The sequence below is a fragment of the Pseudophryne corroboree genome, chromosome 5, assembly GCF_028390025.1.
Source record: "Pseudophryne corroboree isolate aPseCor3 chromosome 5, aPseCor3.hap2, whole genome shotgun sequence".
In the NCBI taxonomy this organism is placed as follows: Eukaryota; Metazoa; Chordata; class Amphibia; order Anura; family Myobatrachidae; genus Pseudophryne; species Pseudophryne corroboree.
This window is the reverse complement of record NC_086448.1, coordinates 799,972,363-799,997,326: the sequence shown is the minus strand read 5'-3', so window position 1 is coordinate 799,997,326 and position 24,964 is coordinate 799,972,363. Positions and strand designations below refer to the sequence as shown.

At 49.4% G+C, this 24,964-nt stretch overlaps 1 protein-coding gene across 1 annotated transcript in view; it reads left to right on the top strand.

Annotated features, from left to right (window-relative positions):
* Positions 1–20,138, top strand: part of MTBP (MDM2 binding protein) — an 86,740-nt gene extending 66,602 nt beyond the window's left edge. The window contains exon 22 of the mRNA XM_063924448.1: positions 19,972–20,138. Within this exon, the coding sequence (XP_063780518.1) occupies positions 19,972–20,010 (39 nt within the window). The 3' untranslated portion in view covers positions 20,011–20,138. The remainder of the gene's footprint in view (positions 1–19,971) is intronic.
* Positions 20,139–24,964: the final 4,826 nt, after the last annotated feature.

Here is a 24,964-nt window from a genome sequence, read left to right as displayed (position 1 = left end):
CACAAGGAAAAAATTTCCAGGGAGTGTGATCAAGTCTGGAGACTTTTCTCCACATAAATATACTGGAGCTAAGGGTAAATTTATAATGCTCTAAGCTTAGCAAGACCTCTGCTTCAAGGTCAGCCGGTATTGATCCAGTGGGAAAAACATCACGGCAGTCGCCCACGTAAACAGACAGGGCGACACAAGAAGCAGGAGGGCAATGGCAAAAACTGCAAGGACTTTTCGCTGGGCGGAAAATCATGTGATAGCACTGTCAGCAGTGTTTCATCCCGGGAATGGAAACTGGGAAGCAGACTTCCTCAGCAGGCACGACCTCCACCCGGGAGAGTGGAAACTTCATCGGGAAGTTTTTTCCACATGATTGTAAACCGTTGGGAAATACCAAAGGTGGACATGATGGCGTCCCGTCTGAACAAAAAACGGGACAGGTATTGCGCCAGGTCAAGAGACCCTCAGGCAATAGCTGTGGACGTTCTGGTAACACCGTGGGTGTACCAGTCGGTGTATGTGTTCCCTCCTCTGCTTCTCATACCTAAGGTGCTGAGAATTATAAGACGTAGAGGAGTAAGAACTATACTCATGGCTCCGGATTGGCCAAGAAGGACTTGGTACCCGGAACTTCAAGAGATGCTTACAGAGGTCTTATGGCCTCTGCTGCTAAGAAGGGACTTGCTTCAGCAAGTACCATGTCTGTTCCAAGACTTACCGCAGCTGCGTTTGTCGGCATGGCGGTGGAAAGCCGGATCCTAAGGGAAAAAGGCATTCCGGAAGAGGTCATTCCTACCCTGGTCAAAGCCAGAAAGGAGGTGACCGCACAACATTATCACCACATGTGGCGAAAATATGTTGCGTGGTGTGAGGCCAGTAAGGCCCCACAAAGAAATTTCAACTCGGTCGTTTCCTGCATTTCCTGCAAACAGGAGTGTCTATGGGCCTCAAATTGGGGTCCATTAAGGTTCAAATTTCGGCCCTGTCGATTTTCTTCCAGAAAGAATTGGCTTCAGTTCCTGAAGTCCAGAAGTTTGTCAAGGGAGTATTGCATATACAACCCCCTTTTGTGCCTCCAGTGGCACTGTGGGATCTCAACGTAGTTCTGGGATTCCTCAAATCACATTGGTTTAAAACCAGTCAAATCTGTGGATTTGAAGCATCTCACATGAAAAGTGACCATGCTCTTGGCCCTGGCCTGGACCAGGCGAGTGTCAAATTGGTGGTTTTTTCTCAAAAAAGCCCATATCTGTTTGTCCATTCGGACAGGGCAGAGCTGCGGACTCGTCCCCAGTTCTCTCCCTAAGGTGGTGTCAGTGTTTCACCTGAACCAGCTTATTGTGGTGCCTTGCACCTACTAGGGACTTGGAGGACTCCAAGTTGCTAGATGTTGTCAGGGCCCTGAAACTATGTTCCAGGACGGCTGGAGTCAGGAAAACTGACTTGCTGTTATCCTGTATGCACCCAACAAACTGGGTGCTCTTGCTTCTAAGCAGACTGTTGCTAGTTGGATGTGTAATACAATTCAGCTTGCACATTCTGTGGCAGGCCTGCCACAGCCAAAATATGTAAATGCCCATTCCACAAGGAAGGTGGGCTCATCTTGGGCGGCTGCCCGAGGGGTCTCGGCTTTACAACCTTGCCGAGCAGCTACTTGGTCAGGGGCAAACACGTTTGCTAAATTCTACAAATTTGATACCCTGGCTAAGGAGGACCTGGAGTTCTCTCATTCGGTGCTGCAGAGTCATCCGCACTCTCCCGCCCGTTTGGGAGCTTTGGTATAATCCCCATGGTCCTTTCAGGAACCCCAGCATCCACTAGGACGATAGAGAAAATAAGAATTTACTTACCGATAATTCTATTTCTCGGAGTCCGTAGTGGATGCTGGGCGCCCATTCCAAGTGCGGATTATCTGCAATACTTGTACATAGTTACAAAAATCGGGTTATTATTGTTGTGAGCCATCTTTTCAGAGGCTCCGCTGTTATCATACTGTTAACTGGGTTTAAATCACAAGTTGTACGGTGTGGCTGGTATGAGTCTTACCCGGGATTCAAAATTCCTCCCTTATTGTGTACGCTCGTCCGGGCACAGTACCTAACTGGCTTGGAGGAGGGTCATAGGGGGAGGAGCCAGTGCACACCACCTGATCGGAAAGCTTTACTTTTGTGCCCTGTCTCCTGCGGAGCCGCTATTCCCCATGGTCCTTTCAGGAACCCCAGCATCCACTACGGACTCCGAGAAATAGAATTATCGGTAAGTAAATTCTTATTTTTTTTTTCTGTTTACCATATTTTTTTTTATCTCAAACCTTATTTGATCCTTTATTTCTTTGTAAGGATATCCTTATGCCTATCCCATGCAAGTTTAAATTGCTCTACTGTCCAGTCTCAGAGCGCGTCCTATTGCTTCTCTTCATTTGGAGAATGTTTCCCTCCCGAACTTTGAAAAAAACCCTTGATATATGTGAAAGTTTCTATCATGTCCCCTCTTTCTTTTCTCTGCTCCAAACTATACATATTGAGATTTCTTAAGACCCGTATTCATGGGCAGATGTGGGAGAGATGTGTGCTGAGCAAACCGCTCAGCACACATCTCTCCCACCGCTCAGCACAGCGCGATGTGTGCTGAGCGTGCGGGGGGAGACGGGGGGGGGCCTGCTCATTTCTCCCAGCGGGTGAACTGAGCGACCTGCTAGATTGGCCTGCACGACAGGCCAATCTAGCACCAGCGATAGCGATGCGCGGGGCTGCGCGCCCTCCCCCCTCCCCCTCGCAAACGAAGCCCTGCACCACCTGGCCGTATGCATATCCGACATAGAACAAAATCACCCAGACTCTCTGCTTATAGTACTGGGCGACTTCAACAGAACTAACCTGAGCAAGGAGCTACCTAAGTACAAACAATAAGTCACAGGTCCTACTAGAGAAGGGCGCACCCTTGATCACTGCTACACTACCCTCAAGTCTGCCTTCCGGTCTATCCCACGTGCTGCGCTCGGCCTATCTGACCACTGCCTCGTCCACCTACTCCCTACCTATACACAGAAACTGAGAGCGGTCAAGACTGTTAAGAAATGGACCAATGAGGCCAAGATGAAGCTCCAGGCCTGCTTTGACTGCACGGAATGGGGGGTCTTCGAAGCCTCGGCAACCGACCTGACAGACACTGTTGCATCCTACATCAGCTACTGTGAGGACATGTGTGTACCTACCAAGACTTACCGCATTTACAACAACAACAAGCCCTGGTTCAATGCCCAGCTCAGGCAACTTCGTCGAGCAAAAGAGGAGGCCTATAGCAGCGGTGACGGAGCACTATACAACCGTACTAGGAACTCTCTGACTAAAGGAATCAGGCTAGCAAAAAAGCGGTTCTCGGACAAGCTGACAAACGATCTCTCCACCAATGACCCCGTATCTGTATGGAAAGGAATGCAATCCATAACCAACTATAGGAAAACAAAGTCCACTATAGGAAATCAAAGTCCACCACCATGCACCAAGACCTAGCAGACAAACTGAACCACTTTTATTGCAGGTTCGCAAAAGAAGTCCCCTGCAACCCAAACAATCACCTCTATGATGCCCCGAACACCGACGGCCAACCCCAGGCACTGCAAGTCGCCCAAGAAGAGGTGGAGGCATTGTTCAAAAGTGCCAAACCCAGGAAAGCTCCGGGTCCTGACGGAGTCTCACCATCTGCCCTAAGAGCATGTGCGGGTCAGCTCGCCCCCATATTCACCAAGAACTTCAACAAATCGCTGGAGCTACAGAAAGTCCCTTCCTGCCTTTGAAAGGTCTACTATCGTCCCGGTCCCCAAGAAACTCTCTATCACGAACGTGAACGACTACAGGCCGATAGCACTGATGTCTGTGGTCATGAAAACATTCGAGCATCTGGTTTTGAATCACCTGAAAACTGTGACTGGCCCCCAACTGGACCCCCTGCAGTCCGCCTATCAATCGAATCGGTGTGTCGAGGATGCAGTCAACCTGGGCCTGCACTACATTCTACAACACCTAGACATTCCCGGTACCTACGCGAGGGTCCTGTTTGTCGATTTCAGCTCGGCCTTCAATACAATCGTCCCCAGTATCCTCCACCCCAAATTACTTCGCCTAGGGGTCCCAGAAGCTACCTGTTCCTGGATAGTAGACTTCCTGACAGATAGGACACAGTGGGTGAAAGCGGGGGTATTCACCTCTCAAGCGCTGTCCGTTAGTACAGGGGCCCCTCAGGGCTGTGTCCTCTCACCCCTGCTCTTCTCCCTGTACACAAATGACTGTACCTCAGAGGCGCAATCAGTAAAGATCATCAAATTCGCCGATGACCCCACCGTCATCGGCCTCATCAAGGACGGGGACGAATTGGCCTATAGACGGGAAGTAGACCGGCTGGCCCAGTGGTGCATCCACAACAACCTTGAGCTCAAAACTGTCGAGATTATAGTGGACTTCAGGAAGAAGTCATCTAGTGCACCTCCGCTAACGATTGCTGACAGTGTGGTATCACTAGTGGACTCCAAGTTTCTAGGGACCACAATCTCCCGGGACCTTAAATGGGGGTCCAACGCTGACGCCAGTGTTGGGAAAGCACAGCAGAGGTTGTTCTTCCTCAGGCAACTAAGGAAGTTCAACATCCCACAGAAGCTTCTGCTCCTCTTCTACTCCGCAATTGTGGAGTCGGTACTGTGCTCCTCGATACTCGTATGGTATAGCTCCGCCAGCGCGAGGGACAGATGCAGGCTCCAAAAGGTGGTCAGAACCGCAGAGAAGATCATCGGGGCCGACCTTCCCTCAGTCCAGGACCTGTACCTGTCCAGAGCTAAAAAGCGGGCAATGAAGATAGTAAAAGACCAGCTACACCCCGGCCACAGCATGTTTAACTTGCTTCCTTCAGGCAGGCGTTACAGGGCTGTCCCCGCCAGGTCCACCAGAAGCCTCAAAAGTTTCTTTCCCCAAGCGGTCCGCCTGCTGAACTCCTGAACATTGACTGACTAGACGTACATGTAACTTGTGTCCCTACGGTATACCTATCTGTATGACTTTACTTGTTCCCCCACCTGCTTATTTGTTACCTACTTTGCTGTTGTATAGCAAACCGAAGACAAATTCCTAGTATACGCAAGTATACCTGGCCAATAAAGCCGATTCTGATTTCTTTCTGCTGCTGATTCCTCTCCCAATGCAGCCAAGCATCTGACTAGCCTTCCTCATTGCTTTGTTACATTGCTTACCTGCCTTTAAGTCACCTGAGATAGTGACTCCTAGATCCCTTTCCTGCTCAGTAGTTTCCATTATAGTGGCATTAATACTATATTTAGCCTTTGGATTTTTGAGACCCAAGTGCATGATTTTGCATTTTTGGGCATTAAACTGTAATTGCTACACTCTTGACCATTCCTCTAGTCTACCTAGATCTTCAATCATTTGTTTTACCCCACCTGCTGGCTGGCGACGGGGGTCGCTGGGCAGCGATGAAGCTAATGAAGAAAGCGATCGTGCCAGCGATCGCAAGACGATTGACAGGCAGAAGGTGTTCCTGGGCGGCAACTCACCGTTTTCTAGGAGTGTCTGGAAAAACGCAGGAGGGTTCCAGACGTCACCACCGGGCTCACTGCACAGCCCATCGCACCCCTGCAAAGCCCTTACCCCTCCCCCTGTAGGTGGCGATTACCTGGCCGCAGCAGTGCAAAAAATAGCCTGTGTGCGACCAGGTCTGAATTAGGCCCTTAGTACGATGGGGTATAGACGGGGTCCAAAGGAGCCGGTGCACTTTAAATTTCTTCAACTGGGTGTGTTGGCTCCTCCCCTCTATGCCCCCTCCCACAGTCAGTTTAGAAAAAAGTTTCCTCAGGAGAGGATGCACTCTGGAAGCTCCAGAGTTTTCTTCAGTTTCTTTTAAAATCTTTATTTTCGGTATGCTGTTTGGGCAACAGTATACCTGCGCCGTGGGAGTTACGGGGGGTGATGGTCACCGGCCTTATGAAGTGCAGAGCCGCTTCCCAGCTGCAGGAACCTGGCTGCAAGAGGCAGAGGACAGACCCTTCTCCCTAGCTTGGGGCCACATAAGCGTGGGCTGCCTGACTTACTCTCAGTAACTAATGAAGAGGGACAGAAAGAGGGGGAGGAGCTGGACCCTATTACTGAGGATTCATCTCCTTCACAAGGGCTTGAGCCCCTCATAATTGCTATTAGGTATATGTTAAAACTCCCAGTAGGAGACGATGCAGTAAAGCGGTCGTTTTTCTCCTCACAGAAAAAGGTTAGCGTCACTTTCCCTGATTCTAAGGAGTTAGATGATATGTTTAAAGTTGACCTGGAAAAATCCTGATAAAAAATTCCAGGTGACCAGACACTCCTTAACACTTTCCCATTTTCTCCTGAAGGCAGGAAAAACTGGGAAGATCCCCCGGCTGTTGATGTCTCTGTCTCACGCCTGTCTAAAAAGGGTGGTGTTACCAGTCCCTTGCTCCTCGGATTTGAAGGTCCATGGGGATAGAAATCTAGAGACTACACTGAAGGTCTATTCCACAGCAGCTGGTGTATCACAAAGACCTGTGATAGTGGGTTGCTGGATGACACATGCCATTCACACCTGGGTGGGCCAGCTCAAGTGGGCTTCGCGGGGGATATGTCTCTGGTGAGTATGGTTACTCTGATCAAACACAATCCGGATACTGCAGGGGTCCTGTGCGACTCCATTAAAGAGATAGGCGCTATTAATGCAAATACTACTGCCATGGCAGTGTCGGCGCGCAGAGCGGATGCAGATTCCAAGCGTAGTGTAGAGTCTCTCACTTTCTCAGGGGAGTGGCTGTTCGGGGTTGAGTTGGATTCGTGGATTTCATAAGCTACTTCGGGGAATTCCACGTTTCTCCCCTATGGGGCCCCACCGGCTAGGCGCTCCTACCCGGGGCCACTTACTCAGTCTTATTGGACCGCTATGTTTCGGTCTAGAACCAGAGGCGCCTCGAACGCTGCACGAGGCACCAGAGGTAAGGCAAAAAAAGCCAGCAGCTGCAGGTTCCCCGAAACAAAGCACCAGTTCAGCTTCCACCAAGGGCTCGGCATGACGGTGTCCCCCCTCCCACCCCGAGCGGATCTCGGGGTGGGAGGTGGTTGCGTCACTTCAGCCGCATCTGGGAAAGCTCCTGCCAGGATACCTGGGTTAAGGAGCTAAATTTCTCTGTGCCCCAAGGTGGAGTTCGACGCCGCTCCTCCTCAGCGATTTTTCAAATCAAGCCTACCAGCTTTGGAGGATACGCGTGTTGCGCTGCAACAGGCCATCCAAATATTGTTCCAGTCCCAAGTCATTGTTCCAGTGCCACTGCAACAGCAGGGAAAGGTTTACTACTCCAACCTGTTCATGGTACCGAAACCGGACGGTTCGGTAAGGTAAAATCCTTGAACCCTTTCCTAAAGGTTTTCAAGTTCAAGATGGAGTCCTTGCGAGCAGTGATTGCAGGCCTGGAAGAACATGGTCTCCCTGGATATAAAGGACATTTATCTTCATATCATGATTTGGCCACCTCACCACGCTTTCCTGTGGTTTGCCCTGCTGAACGACCACTACCAGTTCCAGGTGTTACCCTTCGGCCTGTCCACAGCTCCGAGGGTATGCACGAAGGTCATGGCGGAGATGATGATCCAACTTCGGGTCCAGAGGGTCCATATTGTCCCTTACCTGGATGATTTCCTGATAAAACCAAGATCCAGGGAGCTTTTATTGTTCCATATAGACCGAACTATCCAACTTCTGTCACACCATGGGTGGATCCTCAATTTACAGAAGTCCCACCAGGAGCCATTTCGGCAGTTGCTGGATACTGTGGCCCAGAAAGTGTTCCTCCCAGAGGACAAAGCGAGAACACTTCAGGAGATGGTCTGCATGGTTCTCCGGCCTATCTGCATATCCATCCATCTTTGCATAAGATTGTTGGGGAAGATGGGTAGCCTCATATGAGGCGATTCAGTATGGAAGGTTCTATGCCAGAACATTTCAATTGGATCTCCTGGATCACATCTTCAGATGCACCGGGTAATACGGCTGTCAGCTCAGGCCAGGATTTCCCTCCTGTGATGGCTGCAGTCCTCCAACCTACTGAAAGGCCGAAGTTTCGGGATTCAGAATTGGATCCTACTCACGATGGGTGCGAGTCTTAGAGGATGGGGAGCTGTCACCCAAGGGGCTCAGTTCCAGGGTAGGTGGTCGGCCCACGAAGCCCTCCTTCAGATCAACATTCTGGAACTTCGGGCGATCTACAATGCTGTGCTTCAGGCCTCTCCTCTACTCAGGGATCACGTGATCCAAGTGCAGTCGGACAACGCCACGGCAGTGGCGTACATCACTCGACAAGGAGGGACAAAAAGCAGGACCTGCATGCAAGAGGTGTCAAGCATACTCCTCTGGGCAGAAAGAAAAATGCAAGAGCAATGTCCACAATTTTCATTCTGGGAGTAGACAACTGGGAAGCGGATTTCTTGAGTCGTCACGATCTCCACCCCGGAGAGTGGGGGCTCCACCATCAGGTGTTTCAGCAGATCATCGACTGGTGGGGCTGCCCACAAATAGACATGATGGCTTCTTGACTCAACAAGAAGCTTTGCTGGTATTGCTTACGAACCAGAGACCCTCAGGCGAGGGCAGTAGTTGCACTGACGTCGCCTTGGCCGTACAGGCTGGTCTACCGGTTTCCTCCGAATCCATTGCTCCCAAGGGTGCTAAAGCGAACCTGGAATCAGAGTCCAGGCAATTCTGATTGGCCTCGGAGTGCGTGGTACGCGGATCTTCTGGACATGTCCGTCGAAGACCCTTGGCCTCTGCCGATGAGATCTTCTTCAGCAAGGGCCGTTGGTCTACCCGGACTTATTGCGACTTCGTTTGACGGCATGGAGGTTGAGCGGAACATCCTAGCTCACAAAGGCCTTTCCAAGAAGGTTATTGCATGGTTCGGGCCAGGAAGTCTCTGACGTCAAAACACTATCATCCTATCTGGAGAAGATATGTCTCTTGGTGCGAGGAACGCACGTATCCACCAGCAGAGTTCCACTTGGGACGTTTTTTACGTTTCCTGCAGGCTGGTGTGGTTAAGGGCTTACGTCTGGGTTCCATTTAAGGTCCAGATTTCAGCTCTCTTAATTTTCTTCAAGAAGAAATTGGCAGTGTTGCCAGAAGTTCATGGGGTACTCCACATACAACCTCCTTTTGTGCCGCCCATGGCACCCTGGGATTTGAATGTGGTGTTGAACTTTCTACAGTCTACTGGTTTGAACCTCTGATAATGGTAGAAGACAAGTACCTCACGTGAAAGACTGTGATGTTACTGGCCCTGGCTTCTGCTAGGCGTGTCTCGGAAGTGAGTGCTTTGTGGTGGGAAAAGTCCCTGCTTGGTCTTTTACGAGGACAGAGTGGAGATCAGGACTAGGCAGCAGTTCCTGCCGAAGGTCGTCTCTGTGTTCTGTTTAACTCAACCTAGTGTTGTTCCGTCAGGTTCTGCCACTTCTGCTCCTCCGGAGGCATTGGATGCTGTGCGAGCCTTGAAGATCTATGTCAAGAGAACAGCTCGGATCAGAAAGACTGATTCCTTGTTTGTGCTCTATGATGCGCAGAAAAAGGGTTGCCCTACTTCTAAGCAGTCCATTGCTCGTTGGCTTAGACTTACTATCCAACAGGCAGCTTTACCTGTTCCACAGTCTCTGAAGGCCCACTCTACAAGATCGGTGTGGTCTTTCTGGGCGGCTGCCCGCGGAGTCGCGGCCTTGCAAGTATGCCGAGCTGCTGCCTGGTCAGGGAAGAACACCTTTGTGAAGTTTTACAGGTTTGATACCCTTGCCAAAGAGGATACCCAGTTTGGGCAGACGGTGCTGCAGACGTCTCCGCACATTTCCGCCCATTCTGGAAGCTTTGGGACGTCCCCATCGTACTAATTTCCCAGTATCCTTTATGGATGCTAGAGAAAATAGGATTTTAATTACCTACCGGTAAATCCTTTTCTCGTAGTCCATAAGGGATATTGGGCGCCCGCCTCTGTGCGGTGACTTTTCTGCAGGTTGTCTGTTCTATGGTTACCTGTTCAGCTGTTGCTGGTCGTGTTATGTTATTGGTGTGCTGGTGTATGAATTTCACCACTCATTGTTATACTCCTTCTCTCATATATGTCCATTCTCCTTTGGGCACTGTTTTACCTGTAACTGTCTGTGGTAGGGGGCATAGAGGGGAGGAGCCAGCACACCCAGTTGAAGAAATTTAAAGTGCAACGGCTCCTTTGGACCCCGTCTATACCCCATCATACGAATTCCCCAATATCCCTTATGGACTACAAGAAAAGGATTTACCGGTAGGTAATTAAAATTACTATTTTCAAATTCTTTTTGTATTAGTTGTGTGAAACCTCCACCTCATAATTAGATAGGCAAGAAAACCAGGTATGCTTATTTCCCTAACATAAGTTATCAAAGTTTATTAAAGTAAAGTGTAAATTATTTTACCAACTGGGCCATATGAATGTAAAATATGTGGATTTTGACACAGAGCAGTTAATTTCTTACATGATTGAATGTAAAAAGAAATGACGCCAGTCTTACAATCACCCTACATAGTACTGTAGTAATTGCATTTCATAGACCGGAGTGGGACATTCATTTGTGAGCTGATATTGCCTTCACATTGCAGCATATTCCTTGCACAGTCCCCTGGCCTGTCTTGTTACATTGACTCTCTGTGTCCAATCATGCAGTGACGCTTTGTAACTCTGTCAGTGATCCGTCACGGATGACCCCGTGGAAATGGTCCAGAACTTTCACATGCTGCGCCAACAAAAAGCTTCTATTGAAGAGTTAACACTTTGTCACTTATTCCCATGTAGAGCGCTGTATGTGACATAGGGCAAGAGAGTATTGTGCTGACCTGTGCCGTAATACTTGTGACTATAGGCTGATAGCAGACCAGTCACCATAGCTAGTCATTGTGTCCTTATGGTAAATGTTCAATATGTGATCGTCAAAAGCTGATGTGAGGCTTAGTTAAGTCTATAGAACACTACGTGGTCGACTGTTCGTACCCCACCCATCCGTACATAGGCTGACATAGGGTATCCATTTATTTAGGTTTATAGGGATTGGAATATACAGGCTTCTCCTAAAACAGTAAAACATTTGCTGCATCTCCTTACCAGATTACGCGTCTGGGTAACGTAACGCAGAGAGAGCGCCGGCCTCTCCTTACCAGATTACGCGTCTGGGTAACGTGATGCAGAGAGAGCGCCGGCCTCTCCTTACCAGATTACAGGTCTGGGTAACGTGACGCAGAGAGAGCGCCGACGTCTCCTTACCAGATTACAGGTCTGGGTAACGTGACGCAGAGAGAGCGCCGGCCTCTCCTCTACCAGATTACACGTCTGGGTAACGTGACGCAGAGAGAGCGCCGGCCTCTCCTCTACCAGATTACAGGTCTGGGTAATGTGACGCAGAGAGAGCGCCGGCCTCTCCTCTACCAGATTACAGGTCTGGGTAATGTGACGCAGAGAGAATGCCGGCCTCTCCTCTACCAGATTACAGGTCTGTAACGTGACGCAGAGAGAGTGCCGGCCTCTCTTTACCAGATTACACGTCTGGGCAACGTGACGCAGAGAGAGTGCCGGCCTCTCTCTACCAGATTACAGGTCTGGGTAACGTGACGCAGAAAGAGTGCTGACCTTTTCTTTACCAGATTACAGGTCTGGGTAACGTGACGCAGAGAGAGCGCCGGCCTCTCCTCTACCAGATTACAGGTCTGGGTAATGTGACGCAGAGAGAATGCCGGCCTCTCCTCTACCAGATTACAGGTCTGTGTAACGTGACGCAGAGAGAGTGCCGGCCTCTCTTTACCAGATTACACGTCTGGGCAACGTGACGCAGAGAGAGTGCCGGCCTCTCTCTACCAGATTACAGGTCTGGGTAACGTGACGCAGAAAGAGTGCTGACCTTTTCTTTACCAGATTACTGGTCTGGCTTAACGTGACGCAGAGAGAGCGCCGGCCTCTCCTCTACCAGATTACAGGTCTGGGTAACGTGACGCAGAGAGAGCGCCGGCCTCTCCTCTACCAGATTACAGGTCTGGGTAACGTGACGCAGAGAGAGCGTCGGCCTCTCCTCTACCAGATTACAGGTCTGGGTAACGTGACGCAGAGAGAGCGCCGACGTCTCCTTACCAGATTACACGTCTGGGTAACGCGATGCAGAGTGAGTGTGTCGGCCTCTCTTTACCAGATTACACTTGTTGTTTTATACACTGCGGTATAATCTGTAGTCCTGCTTCCTGTTCTTGTACGTCCCGTTATATATTATTCTGTAGTCCTGCTTCCTGTTCTTGTATTACTTTGTTCTATAGTATTCTGTAGTCCTGCATCCTGTTCTTGTACGTCCCGTTGTATATTATTCTGTAGTCCTGCTTCCTGTTATTGTATTACTTTGTTCTATAGTATTCTGTAGTCCTGCTTCCTGTTCTTGTACGTCCCGTTGTATATTATTCTGTAGTCCTGCTTCCTGTTCTTGTATTACTTTGTTCTATAGTATTCTGTAGTCCTGCATCCTGTTCTTGTACGTCCCGTTGTATATTATTCTGTAGTCCTGCTTCCTGTTCTTGTACGTCCCGTTGTATATTATTCTGTAGTACTGCTTCCTGTTCTTGTACGTCCCGTTGTATATTGTTCTGTAGTCCTTCTTCCTGTTCTTGTATTACTTTGTTCTATAGTATTCTGTAGTCCTGCATCCTGTTCTTGTATACAGTCCTGCTTCTTGATATTTTATATTCTGCTATATAATCTGTAGTCCTGCTTGCTGTTCTTGTGTACTGCTATATAATATTTTGTTGTCCTGCTTCCTGTTGTATTACTGTTTTATAATATTCTGTAGTCTGGCTTCCTGTTCTTGTATACACTGTTATATAATAATTTGTAGTCCTGCTTCCTGTATACTGTTATATAACAATCTGTAGTCCTGTTCCTGTACACTCTGTTTATATTATAATCTGTAGTCTGGCTTCCTGTTCTTGTACACTCTTATATAATATTCTGTAGTCCGACTTCCTGTTTTTGTAGTACTGTTATATAATATTGTGTAGTCAGGTTTCCTGTTCTTGTATACTCTTATATAATAATATGTAGTCCTGCTTCCTGTTCCTGTATTACTCTGTTATATAATATTCTGTAGTCTGGCTTCCTGTTCTTGTACACTCTTATATAATATTCTGTAGTCCGACTTCCTGTTTTTGTAGTACGGTTATATAATATTGTGTAGTCAGGTTTCCTGTTCTTGTATACTCTTATATAATCTGTAGTCCGGCTTCCTGTTCTTGTATACTGTTATATAATAATCTGTAGTTCGGTTTCCTGTTCTTGTATTACTCTGTTATATAGTATGTAGTCCGGCTTCCTGTTCTTGTATTACTCTGTTATATAATAATCTGTAGTCCGGCTTCCTGTTCTTGTATTACTGTTATATAATATTGTGTAGTCCGGCTTCCTGTATACTGTTATATAATCTGTAGTCCGGCTTCCTGTTCTTGTACACTCTTATATAATATTCTGTAGTCTGGCTTCCTGTTCTTGTACTGTTATATAATATTGTGTAGTCTGGCTTCCTGTTCTTGTACACTCTTATATAATAATCTGTAGTCTGGCTTCCTGTTCTTGTACTGTTATATAATATTCTGTAGTCTGACTTCCTGTTCTTGTACACTCTTATATAATATTCTGTAGTCTGACTTCCTGTTCTTGTACTGTTATATAATATTGTGTAGTCAGGTTTCCTGTTCTTGTATACTCTTATATAATAATCTGTAGTCCGGCTTCCTGTTCTTGTACACTCTTATAATAGGATTTTGGTTCCTACCGGTAAATCCTTTTCTCGTAGTCCGTAGAGGATGCTGGGGTCCACATTAGTACCATGGGGTATAGACTGGTCCACCAGGAGCCATTGGCACTTTAAGAGCTTGAGAGTGTGGGCTGGCTACTCCCTCTATGCCCCTCCTACCAGATTCAGTCTAGAAACTGTGCCCGAGGAGACGACATACTTCTAGAGGATTATACACAGATAGTGGTGAGATTCATTCCAGCTCACACATACAAGGCACGTCAAGCCAACTAAGCTTGAACACTCTGCAACTGCTGAAACATTACTTACCAAGTAACAATGCAGTACTCCACTAAACAAAGTTGTACTGAACCAAATAACATTTGCAGGAAAACAAAGCGCTGGGTGGGCGCCCAGCATCCTTTACGGACTACGAGGAAAGTATTTACCGGTAGGTACCAAAATCCTATTTTCTCTTACGTCCTAGAGGATGCTGGGGTCCACATTAGCACCATGGGGATGTACCAAAGCTCCCAGAACGGGAGGGAGAGCGCGGAGGCTCCTGCAGAACTGATAGACTGAACTTCAGATCATCAGAGGCCAAAGTATCAAGACACCCCGGGCAGCCGCCCAGGAGGACCCCACCTTATGAGTAGAATGGGCTTTAGCAGATTTTGGACATGGCAGTCCTGCCGTAGAATAAGCATGCTGGATAGTGAACCTGATCCAGCGAGAGATCATCTGCTTAGAAGCAGGACACCCAATTTTCTTGGGATCATATAGGACAAACAGAGTCCAACTTTCTGTGACGAGACGTTCTCTTCACATATCTCTTCAGAGCCCTTACCACATCCAAGGACTTTGATGTAATTGAGGAGTTAGTAGCCACTGGCACCACAATAGGTTGGTTGATATGAAATGCAGACACAACCGTCGGAAGAAACTGCTGATGTGTCTGGAGCTCAGCTCTATCTTCGTGGAAGATCAAGTAAGGGCTTTTACATGATAAAGCCCCCAGCTTGGACACACATCTAGCAGAAGCTAAGGCCAACAACGTGACTGCTTTCCATGTAAGAAACTTGACCTCTACCTCCTGTAGAGGCTCAAACCAATCCGACTGGAGGAACTGCAACACCACGCTAAGGTCCCAGGGTGCCGTAGGCGGTACAAAGGGAGGTTGGATATGCAGAACTCCCTCCAAAAAGGTCTGAACCTTAGGGAGGGCAGCCAATTGTTTCTGAAAGAAAATGGATAGGGACGAAATCTGGACCTTTACAGAACCCAACCTCAGGCCCATATCCACTCCTGCTTGCAGGAATAGGAGGAAACATCCCAGTTGAAACTCCACCGTAGGAATCTTCTTGGATTCACACCGAGACATATTTCTTCCAAATACGATGGTAATGTTTAGACGTTACCCCTTTCCTAGCCGGTATGAGGGTAGGAATAACCTTCTTCGGAATACCCTTTCCGAGCAAGTATCAGGAGCTCAACTTCCATGCCGTCAAACGTAGCCGCTTAAGTCTTGATAGGCAAACGGCCCCTGCTGCAGCAGGTCCTCCCGAAGAGGAAGAGGCCTCGGCTCTTCTTGCAGTAGATTCAGAAGGTCCGCGTACCAAGCCCTTCTTGGCCAGTCTGGGGCAATGAGGATCGCTTGAACCCTTGTTCTCCTTATGAGCTTTAGGATTCTTGGGATGAGTGGGAGTGGTGGAAACACGTACACTGACTGGAACACCCACGGAGACACCAGGGCATCAACTGCCTGTGGGTCCCTCGACCTGGAACAATAACGCCGAAGCTTCTTGTTGAGACGAGAGGCCATCATGTCTATTTGGAGCAAACCCCAAAGGTCTGTTATTTCCGTGAACACCTCCGGATGGAGACCCCACTGCCCTGGATGGAGATCGTGTCTGCTGAGGAAGTCTGCTTCCCAGTTGTTTACTACCGGAATGAAGATGGCTGACAGCGCCAACGCGTGCTTTTCTGTCCAGAGGAGTATCCTTGTCACCTCTGACATTGCCGCTCTGCTCTTCGTTAAGCCTTGTCGGTTTATGTAAGCTACTGTTACGTTGTCCGACTGCACTTGAATGGCCCGATTTCTCAGAAGAGGGGCCGCATGAAGAAGACCATTGTAGACTGCTTTTCGTTCAAGGATGTTAATGGGCAGGCCGGCTTCCAGGCTTGACCACCGTCCTTGGAAGGTTACTCCTTGAGTGACTGCTCCCCAGTCCGGAGGCTCGCATCCGTGGTTAGAAGGACCCAGTCCTGAATCCCGAACCTGCGGCCCTCCAGAAGGTGAGGCAATTGGAGCCACCAGAGGAGTGAAATCCTTGCCCTTGGCGACAGACGAATTCTCTGGTGCATGTGGAGGTGAGATCCCGACCACTTGTCCAGGAGATCCAGTTGGAAGGTCGGAGCGTGGAACCTCCCGTACTGGAGAGCCTCGTAAGAGTCCACCATCTTTCCCAATAGGCGAATGCATTTATGAACAGACACCTGGGGTGGCTTCAGGACATCCCGAACCATAGCTTGTATCACCAACGCCTTTTCCTGCGGAAGAAACACCCGCTGCACTTTCGTATCCAGGATCATTCCCAGAAATGACAACCTCTGGGTTGGTTCCAAATGTGACTTTGGAAGGTTCAGAATCCAACCGTGAGCAGTCATGTTGTGAGAACAATGGACTGCCGCAGCTTCTCCTTGGAGGATGCCTTTATCAGCAGATCGTCCAGATATGGAATGATGTTCACCCCTTGCTTGCTGCGGAGATCATCATTTCCGCCATCACCTTGGTAAACACCCTCGGTGCTGTGGAGAGGCCGAATGGCAGGGCCTGGAACGGGAAATGACAGTCCAGCAATGCGAAGCGGAGATAAGCCTGATGCAGCAGCCAGATCGGAATGTGGAGGTACGCATCCTTGATATCCAGTGATACTAGGAATTCCCTTCCAGACCTGATATCGCTGCCCTGAGAGACTCCATCTTGAACTTGAACTCCCTTAGAAAGGGGTTCCATAATTTTAGGTTCAGAATGGGCCTGACCGAACCATCCGGTTTCGGTAGTACGAAAAGGTTCGAATAGTAACCTTTGGTCAGCATGTGAGATGGCACTGGCACAATGACCTGTGCCTCCACCAGCTTTTGGACAGCATCTTGTAGTACCGTGCTGTCCTCCAACAGAGTTGGTAAGCCTGACTTGAAAAAGCGATGAGGAGGGAGACTTTGAAATTCCAGCCTGTATCCCTGAGACACAATATCTATCACCCAGGGATCCAGGCCGAACGATACCCAGACATGACTCAAGTGTCTGAGTCTCGCTCCCATTGTGCAGTCCACCGTCATGCGGATGACTTTGGCGTACCCGAAGTAGTAGGCTTTTGTTCCTGGTAACCTGCAGCGGCAGGTTTCTTGGACTTAACCCGACCTCCCCTAAAGAAGGTATTGGATGTTCTGGCCTTTCTGGGCTTGTTAGGCCGAAAGGACTGCGGTGCAGATGAAGAGAGAGATTTCTTCTGAGCAGGTGCTGCTGAGGGAAGAAACGGAGACTTACCCGCTGTAGCGGTGGATATCCACGCGTCTAGAGCTTCCCCAAAGAGAGTCTGACCTGTATAGGGTAGGGACTCCACACTTCTTCTGGATTCCGCGTCGGCCGACCACTGGCGCAGCCACAGTCCCCGACGAGCTGAAACAGACATGGAAGAAATTCCCGCAGCCATGAAACCCAGGTCTTTCATGGATTCAACCATAAAACCTGCAGAATCATGTATGTTGCGTAAATACAAAGCAACGTCATCCCTATCCATAGTATCCAAATCCTCAAGTAAGGTAGCCGACCACTTTACTATTGCCTTTGCAATCCATGCAGTAGCGATAGTGGGACGTAATATGGCCCCTGAAGCAGTGTACATTGATTTAAGCGTGTTATCAATTTTCCTATCAGCCGGCTCCTTTAAGGCGGTAGATCCTGGAACAGGTAAAACCACCTTCTTTGAGAGTCTGGACACAGAGGTGTCAACAATCGTCAGGTTTTCCCATTTTTTTCCTATCCTCCTCAGGGAAAGGAAATGCCACCTGGACCCTTTTAGGGACCTGGAATTTTTTCTCAGGGTTTTTCCATGCTTTTTCAAATATGGCATTCAATTCCTTTCGACGCAGGGAAGGTTAGTGAGGCTTTTTTATTTTCAGTGAAAAAAGCCTCCTCAACCTGCTCAGATGTGGTATCATTAATATTCAACACATCCCTGATAGCCTCTATCATCAATTGCACCCCCTTTGCAAGAGATGCGGACCCCCGCAAAGCATCCCCATCACAGTCTGTAGTGTCAGAATCGGTATCCGTGTCGTCTTGTGTGACATGCACAAGCGCACGTTTGTGGGGGTATATAGCGGGGCGTCCTGAGGTACCAGAAACAGGCCATACAACTCTGTAATACCTGGGTTGAAGATTCATTACTAGCAACCCTGTCAGAAATCTGAGAAAACCAAGATTTGATAGAGGAAAACCACTCTGGTTCCCTTGCTGGTATCTGTGCTAAACGACACAGAGATCAAAGCCAACCCACAGTACAGCGCTTTCAGTAAAGGGAGACCCCCTTAATAGGAGAGACAGCCGTTTTACAGCCTCCCCTCTCTTCTACAACCCCCTGGTACCGTGTACTGATAGCTGGAGTTGCTATGGAGGGACCTGTTCTTCCATCCAGCGCTGTGCAGGCAGGAAAATGGTGCTGCTGGGTCTCCGCCCCCTTAATGGCGCTGTCTTCCCGCTCTTCAGGTAATTATACTGGCCTGAGGAGAAATGTGCTGGCTGAGATCCGCGGACCCCGACAGACTTGCTGACCAGTGTGGGGGGTAAGCGCTGGTCCAGGGCACCCCTCACAGTGCCGCACCATGTGCCTCTGGACCTTCATAGTTAATACTGCGCTCCCTCCCCTGTGCCGCCATCTTCACACCAGCCACCCGCTTGCTAGGGGGGGTCGGTGTCTCACTCACCACTACTTCAGCTCTGTGAGGGGTTGGCGGCATGCTGCTGGGGCGAGCGACCCCTCTGGAGCTCAGTGTCCAGTCAGCGGAGTCAGTGGCTCAGACCCCGCAGGGCGGACACTGTTCCTCCCCTTAGTCCCTCGCTGCAGGGAGGTTGTTGCCAACAGCCTCCTGTAACATTATAAACTCTAAACTAACTTTAACTAGAAAAGCTCTGTAGAGCTCCCCTAGCTGTGACCGGCTCCTCCGGGCACATTTTCTAAACTGAGTCTGGTAGGAGGGGCATAGAGGGAGGAGCCAGCCCACACTCTCAAACTCTTAAAGTGCCAATGGCTCCTGGTGGACCCGTCTATACCCCATGGTACTAATGTGAACCCCAGCATCCTCTAGGACGTAAGAAAAATAATATTCTGTAGTCCGACTTCCTGTTCTTTTATACTCTGTTATATAATATTGTGTAGTCAGGTTTCCTGTTCTCGTATACTCTGTTATATAATATTGTGTAATCCGGCTTCCTGTATACTGTTCTATAATATTGTGTAATCTGGCTTCCTGTTCTTGTATACTCTGTTATATAATAATCTGTAGTCCGGCCTCCTGTATAATTTTATATAATATTGTGTAATCCGGCTTCCTGTGTACTCTGTTATATAATATTGTGTAGTCCGGCTTCCTGTTCTTGTACACTCTGTTATATAATGTTCTGTAGTCCGGCCTCCTGTATAATTTTATATAATATTGTGTAATCCGGCTTCCTGTATAATTTTATGTAATATTGTGTAATCCGGCTTCCTGTATACTGTTATATAATATTGTGTAGTCCGGCTTCCTGTATAATTTTATATAATATTGTGTAATCCGTCTTCCTGTATACTGTTATATAATATTGTGTAGTCCGGTTTCCTGTTCTTGTACACTCTGTTATATATTAATTGAGTGTGAACAGAAGTGAAAATCTAGTTTCTAAAGAGGCGTTCAACATGCGGCATTACGGCTGCGGTGGAACTGCACATCCCAGCATGCTTTGCCACAGTTTCGCTAGTAGGGCATGTGAAAACAGTGTCAGAGCATGCTGCGATGTGTAGTTCCACAACAGCTGGAGGGCTGCATGTTGAATAACTGTTATAAATCATTCTCATCAATTGTTTCTCTGTTTCCCCCCCAGGTGATACAATGGGAACTGGACAAAATGAAGAAGAAATGAAAGATGAATAATTAAAAAATATTATGTGTAAACTAAGCGGATTGTAAATTGTGTGTTTGTTTTTTTTTAATATGTGTGTGCACCGTTTTGTATTATTTGCCTGCCCTTAATAAACCGTTCAGCTACGACTTCACCCCCTGCTTACTGTGCCGGAGATGGCAATATGTATCATCCTCCGTGTTCTGACCGCGGTGCGCTCTGCATTGTGTTCTGCTCCGGCTTCTCGTACAGCCCTTTGTGTCCCTACACAGTATCATCCATTTGCTTCGGGGGAAGGCGAGCGGCTCTTTATCCCTTTCCCGTGTCATCTTGTACTTTGTAATTACTCCTGGCCGGCCGTGGATCTATGTCGTGCCGCTCAAAGGTCATTCTGATGTAAGTGAGAACAGACTTCTGAAGTGTCTGCTACTACCATGTACAAACCTGAAGTAGAACATGCCGATTATAACGGAATACAGTGCACTGCGCTGGGTGTCATGGTGTCCTATCCTGCTGTATGGAGGTGTGCTTACTGTAAAAAGATTTACTTGTGGAATAAGAGAACAGAGGGTCCAATTTAGGGATGTTCCCAAACCCCATGTTTTACGCACATCTCCGATGTTAGGCGATAGCCGCATATGCAGATCTGTTTATAGAACGACGGTTGCAGTGCCCTTAAGCCGCAACACGATTGACCAGCTGCGACTCTTTGGGGGCCTGGACTGGGCAGTGATGGACAGCGTTTCAGAAAACGGGGATGTGCCTGACCTGGTTTCTAGGCTGAGTTACTGGCTGCGTCCTTGGACTGTGGCCCCTGGTCTGTCAAAACACCTGCCCGCCTGAGTGACCTGAGGGATACCGAGATGACTGATGTTCACGCAGAGTGATCTGGAGCTTCGCTTTCAGATGCAGCAGTGGATCAGAGAAGCTGACAGGGCGTGTTGTTACATGAGCCTCCTCCTGCATCATTAGCATAGCAATGCACAGCAGCTGCGCACAAAGTCGCAATATCGTCCATGTCTGAATCAGGCCCAGGGCCAACCCTGTACTTTTTATTTATTTATTGCCAGTGCACCCTGGGGGCTAGTGGAGGATACAGAGGAGCTTTTACAGCATATATAGTAGAAAACACTGATTTCACTATTTATGTAAATACTAGGTGCTTCATCGCACCCTACAAGCGCTCTTCACACCCCCTTAACCTCTGCATGCCTTTCTGGGGTTTAATATTTGTATTATATGGAGTATTACCTGTGTTCCTAGTTTTGTTAGTGGTTAAATATTGCACGATGCAAGGGTGTCCGATGGTGAAGGGGGCGTAGCCCCTTGCGCCGGTTTGAACAGCGCCTGCTGGGCATGAAGTACAGAATGTAGTGGGGGTTGGGAAGGGTGTCTGTAGATGCTGTGGGGAGCGGATGCAGGGGGGTGCGCAGATGGGGTCAGGAGCTGGCGTGGGAGTAGGGGCTGCGGATGGGGGAGGGGCAGGTGCGGGGCTGTAGCGGATGGGGGAGGGGTTCCGAAGGTGGTGCGGTAGGGGGTCCGGAGGAGCCGTGGGGGAGGGGCAGGTGCGGTGGATGGGGTAGGGAGGTCAGGAGGCGCTGCAGGAGGGGGGTGAGAGGGGGTGCTGCGGGTGAGGGACTGTTGCAGACGGGTAAGGGGGGCTGCGGGTGTGGGAGTGCTGAGTGGTGAGTGAGGGGCAGGTGCAGATGGGGGAGGGGTTCCGAAGGTACTGTGGGTGGGAAAGGGGCAGGTTGCGGTGGTGCTGCGGGTGGGGCAGGGGGTCCCGAAGTGCCTTTGGGAAGGTATGGGGTCCGGAGGTGCCGCGGGTGTTCCCGCGGATGGGGTCTGGGGGGGCCGCGGGTGGGGTAGGGGCGGGTGTGCTGTGCATGGGGGAGAAGCAGGTGTGGTGGATGGGGTCCGGAGGTAACATAGTAACTAAGGTTGAAAAAAGCCAATTGTCCATCGAGTTCAACCTATTTGTGATCTCCTATGCAGTCTTATTATAGGACTAGTTATTTTTATGTTAGGGCTAGTTATAGTAACTATGATGCGTGCCTACGCACCATAACCCTGAATATATTTATCCAATAGGAATTTATCTAACCCCTTCTTAAAGGTGTTGACTGAGTCCGCTGTTACTACTCTCTCAGGCAGAGAATTCTAAACACGTATTGTCCTTACTGTGAAAAAACCTTTTCGCCTCAATGTGCGGAAACTCCTCTAACCTAAGCGAGTGACCACGTGTCCTCTGTGCTGATCTTATAGAAAACAGGTCCCTCCCAAGCTCTGTGTATTGACCTCATATATTTGTAGATGTTGATCATGTCCCCTCTTAGTCTCCCCTTTTTTAATGTAAACATGCCTAGCCTTGCAAGCCTTTCCTCGTATTCCATCGTCTCCATGCCCTTGATTAGTTTGGTCGCCCGCCACTGAACCTTTTCTAGCTCCGGGATATCCTATTTGTAATATGGTGCCCAAAATTGCACACAGTTTTCAAGATGTGGCCTCACTAGTGATTTATATAATAGGAGTATAATACTCTCGTCCCTTGCATCAATACCCCGTTTTATGCATGCTAATATCTCATTAGCCTTCTTTCCTGCACTCCTACTTTGGGTACTGCTGTTTAATTTGTTACATATGTGAACCCCTTAGTCTTGTGTTGAATCTCATTCTCCATTTTGCTACCCATGCTTCCAGTTTAGTTAAGTAGTTCTGAAGAGACTCAGCATCCCCCTCCGTATTTTTAACCTTACACAATTTGGTATCGTCTGCCAAAATTTATACCATGCTCTCTAGACCTACTGTTCGATCGTTAATGAAAATGTTGAACAAAAGCGGTCCAAGTACAGACCCTTGTGGCACACCACTTAGTACTTTAGTCCAATTTGAAAATGATCCATTGACCACAACGCGCTGCTCCCTATTATCTAACCAATTACTGACCCAAGTGCATATTGTGCTCCCTAGCCCAGGGTGTTCCGCGGCTGGGGGTGCCACCGATGGGGTCTGCGGATACTGTGGGGGAGGGGCGGGTGCAGGGATGCCACAGGGGGAGGGGGGTACCAAGGGTAGGGGGTCCGGAGGTGCTGTGGGTGGGGAGGGGCATGTGTGGCGGATGGGGGAGGGGGTCCGGAGGTGTTGCGGCTGGGGGAGGGGTTCGGTCTGTGGATGAGGGAGGGGTTCTGGAGGCGGTGCAAGTGGTGGAGGGGACAGGGTGCTGAGGGAGGGGCAGGTGCAGGGCTGTTGTGAATGGGGGAGGGGTTCCGAATGTCAGGGGTGCCGCGGGTGGGGTAGGGGGTCTGGAGGTGCTGTGGATGGGGGGGGGGGGGCTCTGGAGGTGGTTGCGGGGGTTTCCGCGGATGGGGAATGAGGCGATTGTGGAGGTGGTGCGGGTGGGGGGGAGGGGTGGTGCGGTTGTGGGGGTACCCTGAATAAGGGAGGGGCAGGTGCGGTGGATGGGAAGGGGATCCGTGGGTGCTGTGGTAGTGAGGTAGGGGTGGTTGTGGGTGCAGTGGATGGGGTCTGGGGGCGCTATGGGTGGGGTGGGGGAGGGGCGGGGATGCCACAGGAGGTGGGGTAGGGGATCAGGAGGAGCTGCGGGTGGAGGAGGTGCGGCAGGGGATCAGGAGGTGGTGCGGGGGTGCGCATGCAGGGGCACTGCGGGTGGGGGAGGGCGGGTTGCGGGGGGGGATGCGGGTTTTGTCCATACCTCTGGTCCATGGTTTGGACCATGTAATGTTCTCAGCTGCTGCACCCCAGACCTGCTGAGGGTGTAGGGCTGAGGAGCAGAAGAAATGATGATGATGGTGGTGCTCTCCCCACACAGGGTGGAGTACGGTGGCCGGCTGCTGCAGGTGAGGTGTGTGGTGGGATGAGCGGGCTGGTGCTGGTTCCTGATCCCTGGGTCACGCAGCTGAGCAGTCCCCCCATGCAGCATGTTGCACAGGGTGGGGCTGCACCTGCACCGCTGTGCCCTGGCCAAGCCGCCGTCCAGGGAGAGCGCTGTGCCTCAGCCCCCCGTGCCTGCATCCATGCTGGGACACCAGAGAAAGTGAATCCTCTGCTGGTTGTTCAGTTTCCCATTTTCTATATAATTGGCCAGATCTGTGACTCCGCCCATCTTTATTCACACAGGCACAGAGTCACAGATCTGGCTTATTATATAGGAGATTGGGGTGCTAGAAAGATGTTGGGTTTGCATTTCTCAGTTTACGGTTCACCTGTTCTATACTCAAGTAAATTTTTTAGTTGTGTTTTGGGATTCAGTACGGGATCCTGGCAGCAAGCGCAGTGACTCCCCTCGCGGGCTTGCTGCACTTGCCACGCTTCAGGCCTGGGGGTGAGCTTTGCTCGCCATACTATTTTATTCCCCCTCGGGTGATGTCATGGACAGCATTTACACGTCTGTTGGGATTCCGGCGTCGGGATCCTGACAGGCGCTAGATTGACTATCCCGTGTGTTGGACATTAAATATTCTGTGATTCCATGTTTATTCCATGATATACTCGGGACACATTTCAGGCTGGTACTTTTGTTAACACCTCCATGAATTTTACTTAAAGGCAAGATGTAATAAACAATGAAAAAGGGCAATAAAGAACATAACTACCCTCCAATAACTACCCTGTCTCTACAACAGCAAACTACAAAGCAGCTTCAGCTGGAACCACCATATTCACTATGCGGCAGTCCAAACCGCCCAGCACACAACTGTAAATAGCGTCCTCTACTGCCTCCGCGCCAATATAGGGAATACTGCTGTAACATAGGCTTCCTTCTGTATACATTGATCCTTAATGTCCTACAATACTACCCTTTCCCTTGCCAAGAAGACCTACTTCACTACTCTAATATCTGCCGGGTCTCCTAACCCCTGATGCCGCTTTCCCAGATTAACAGATGTCAAGCCTGGAGTGGTTTGTGGACCTGGATTGGATACAGGAGGCTCAGGGACTGCAGATTTGTTTGAAC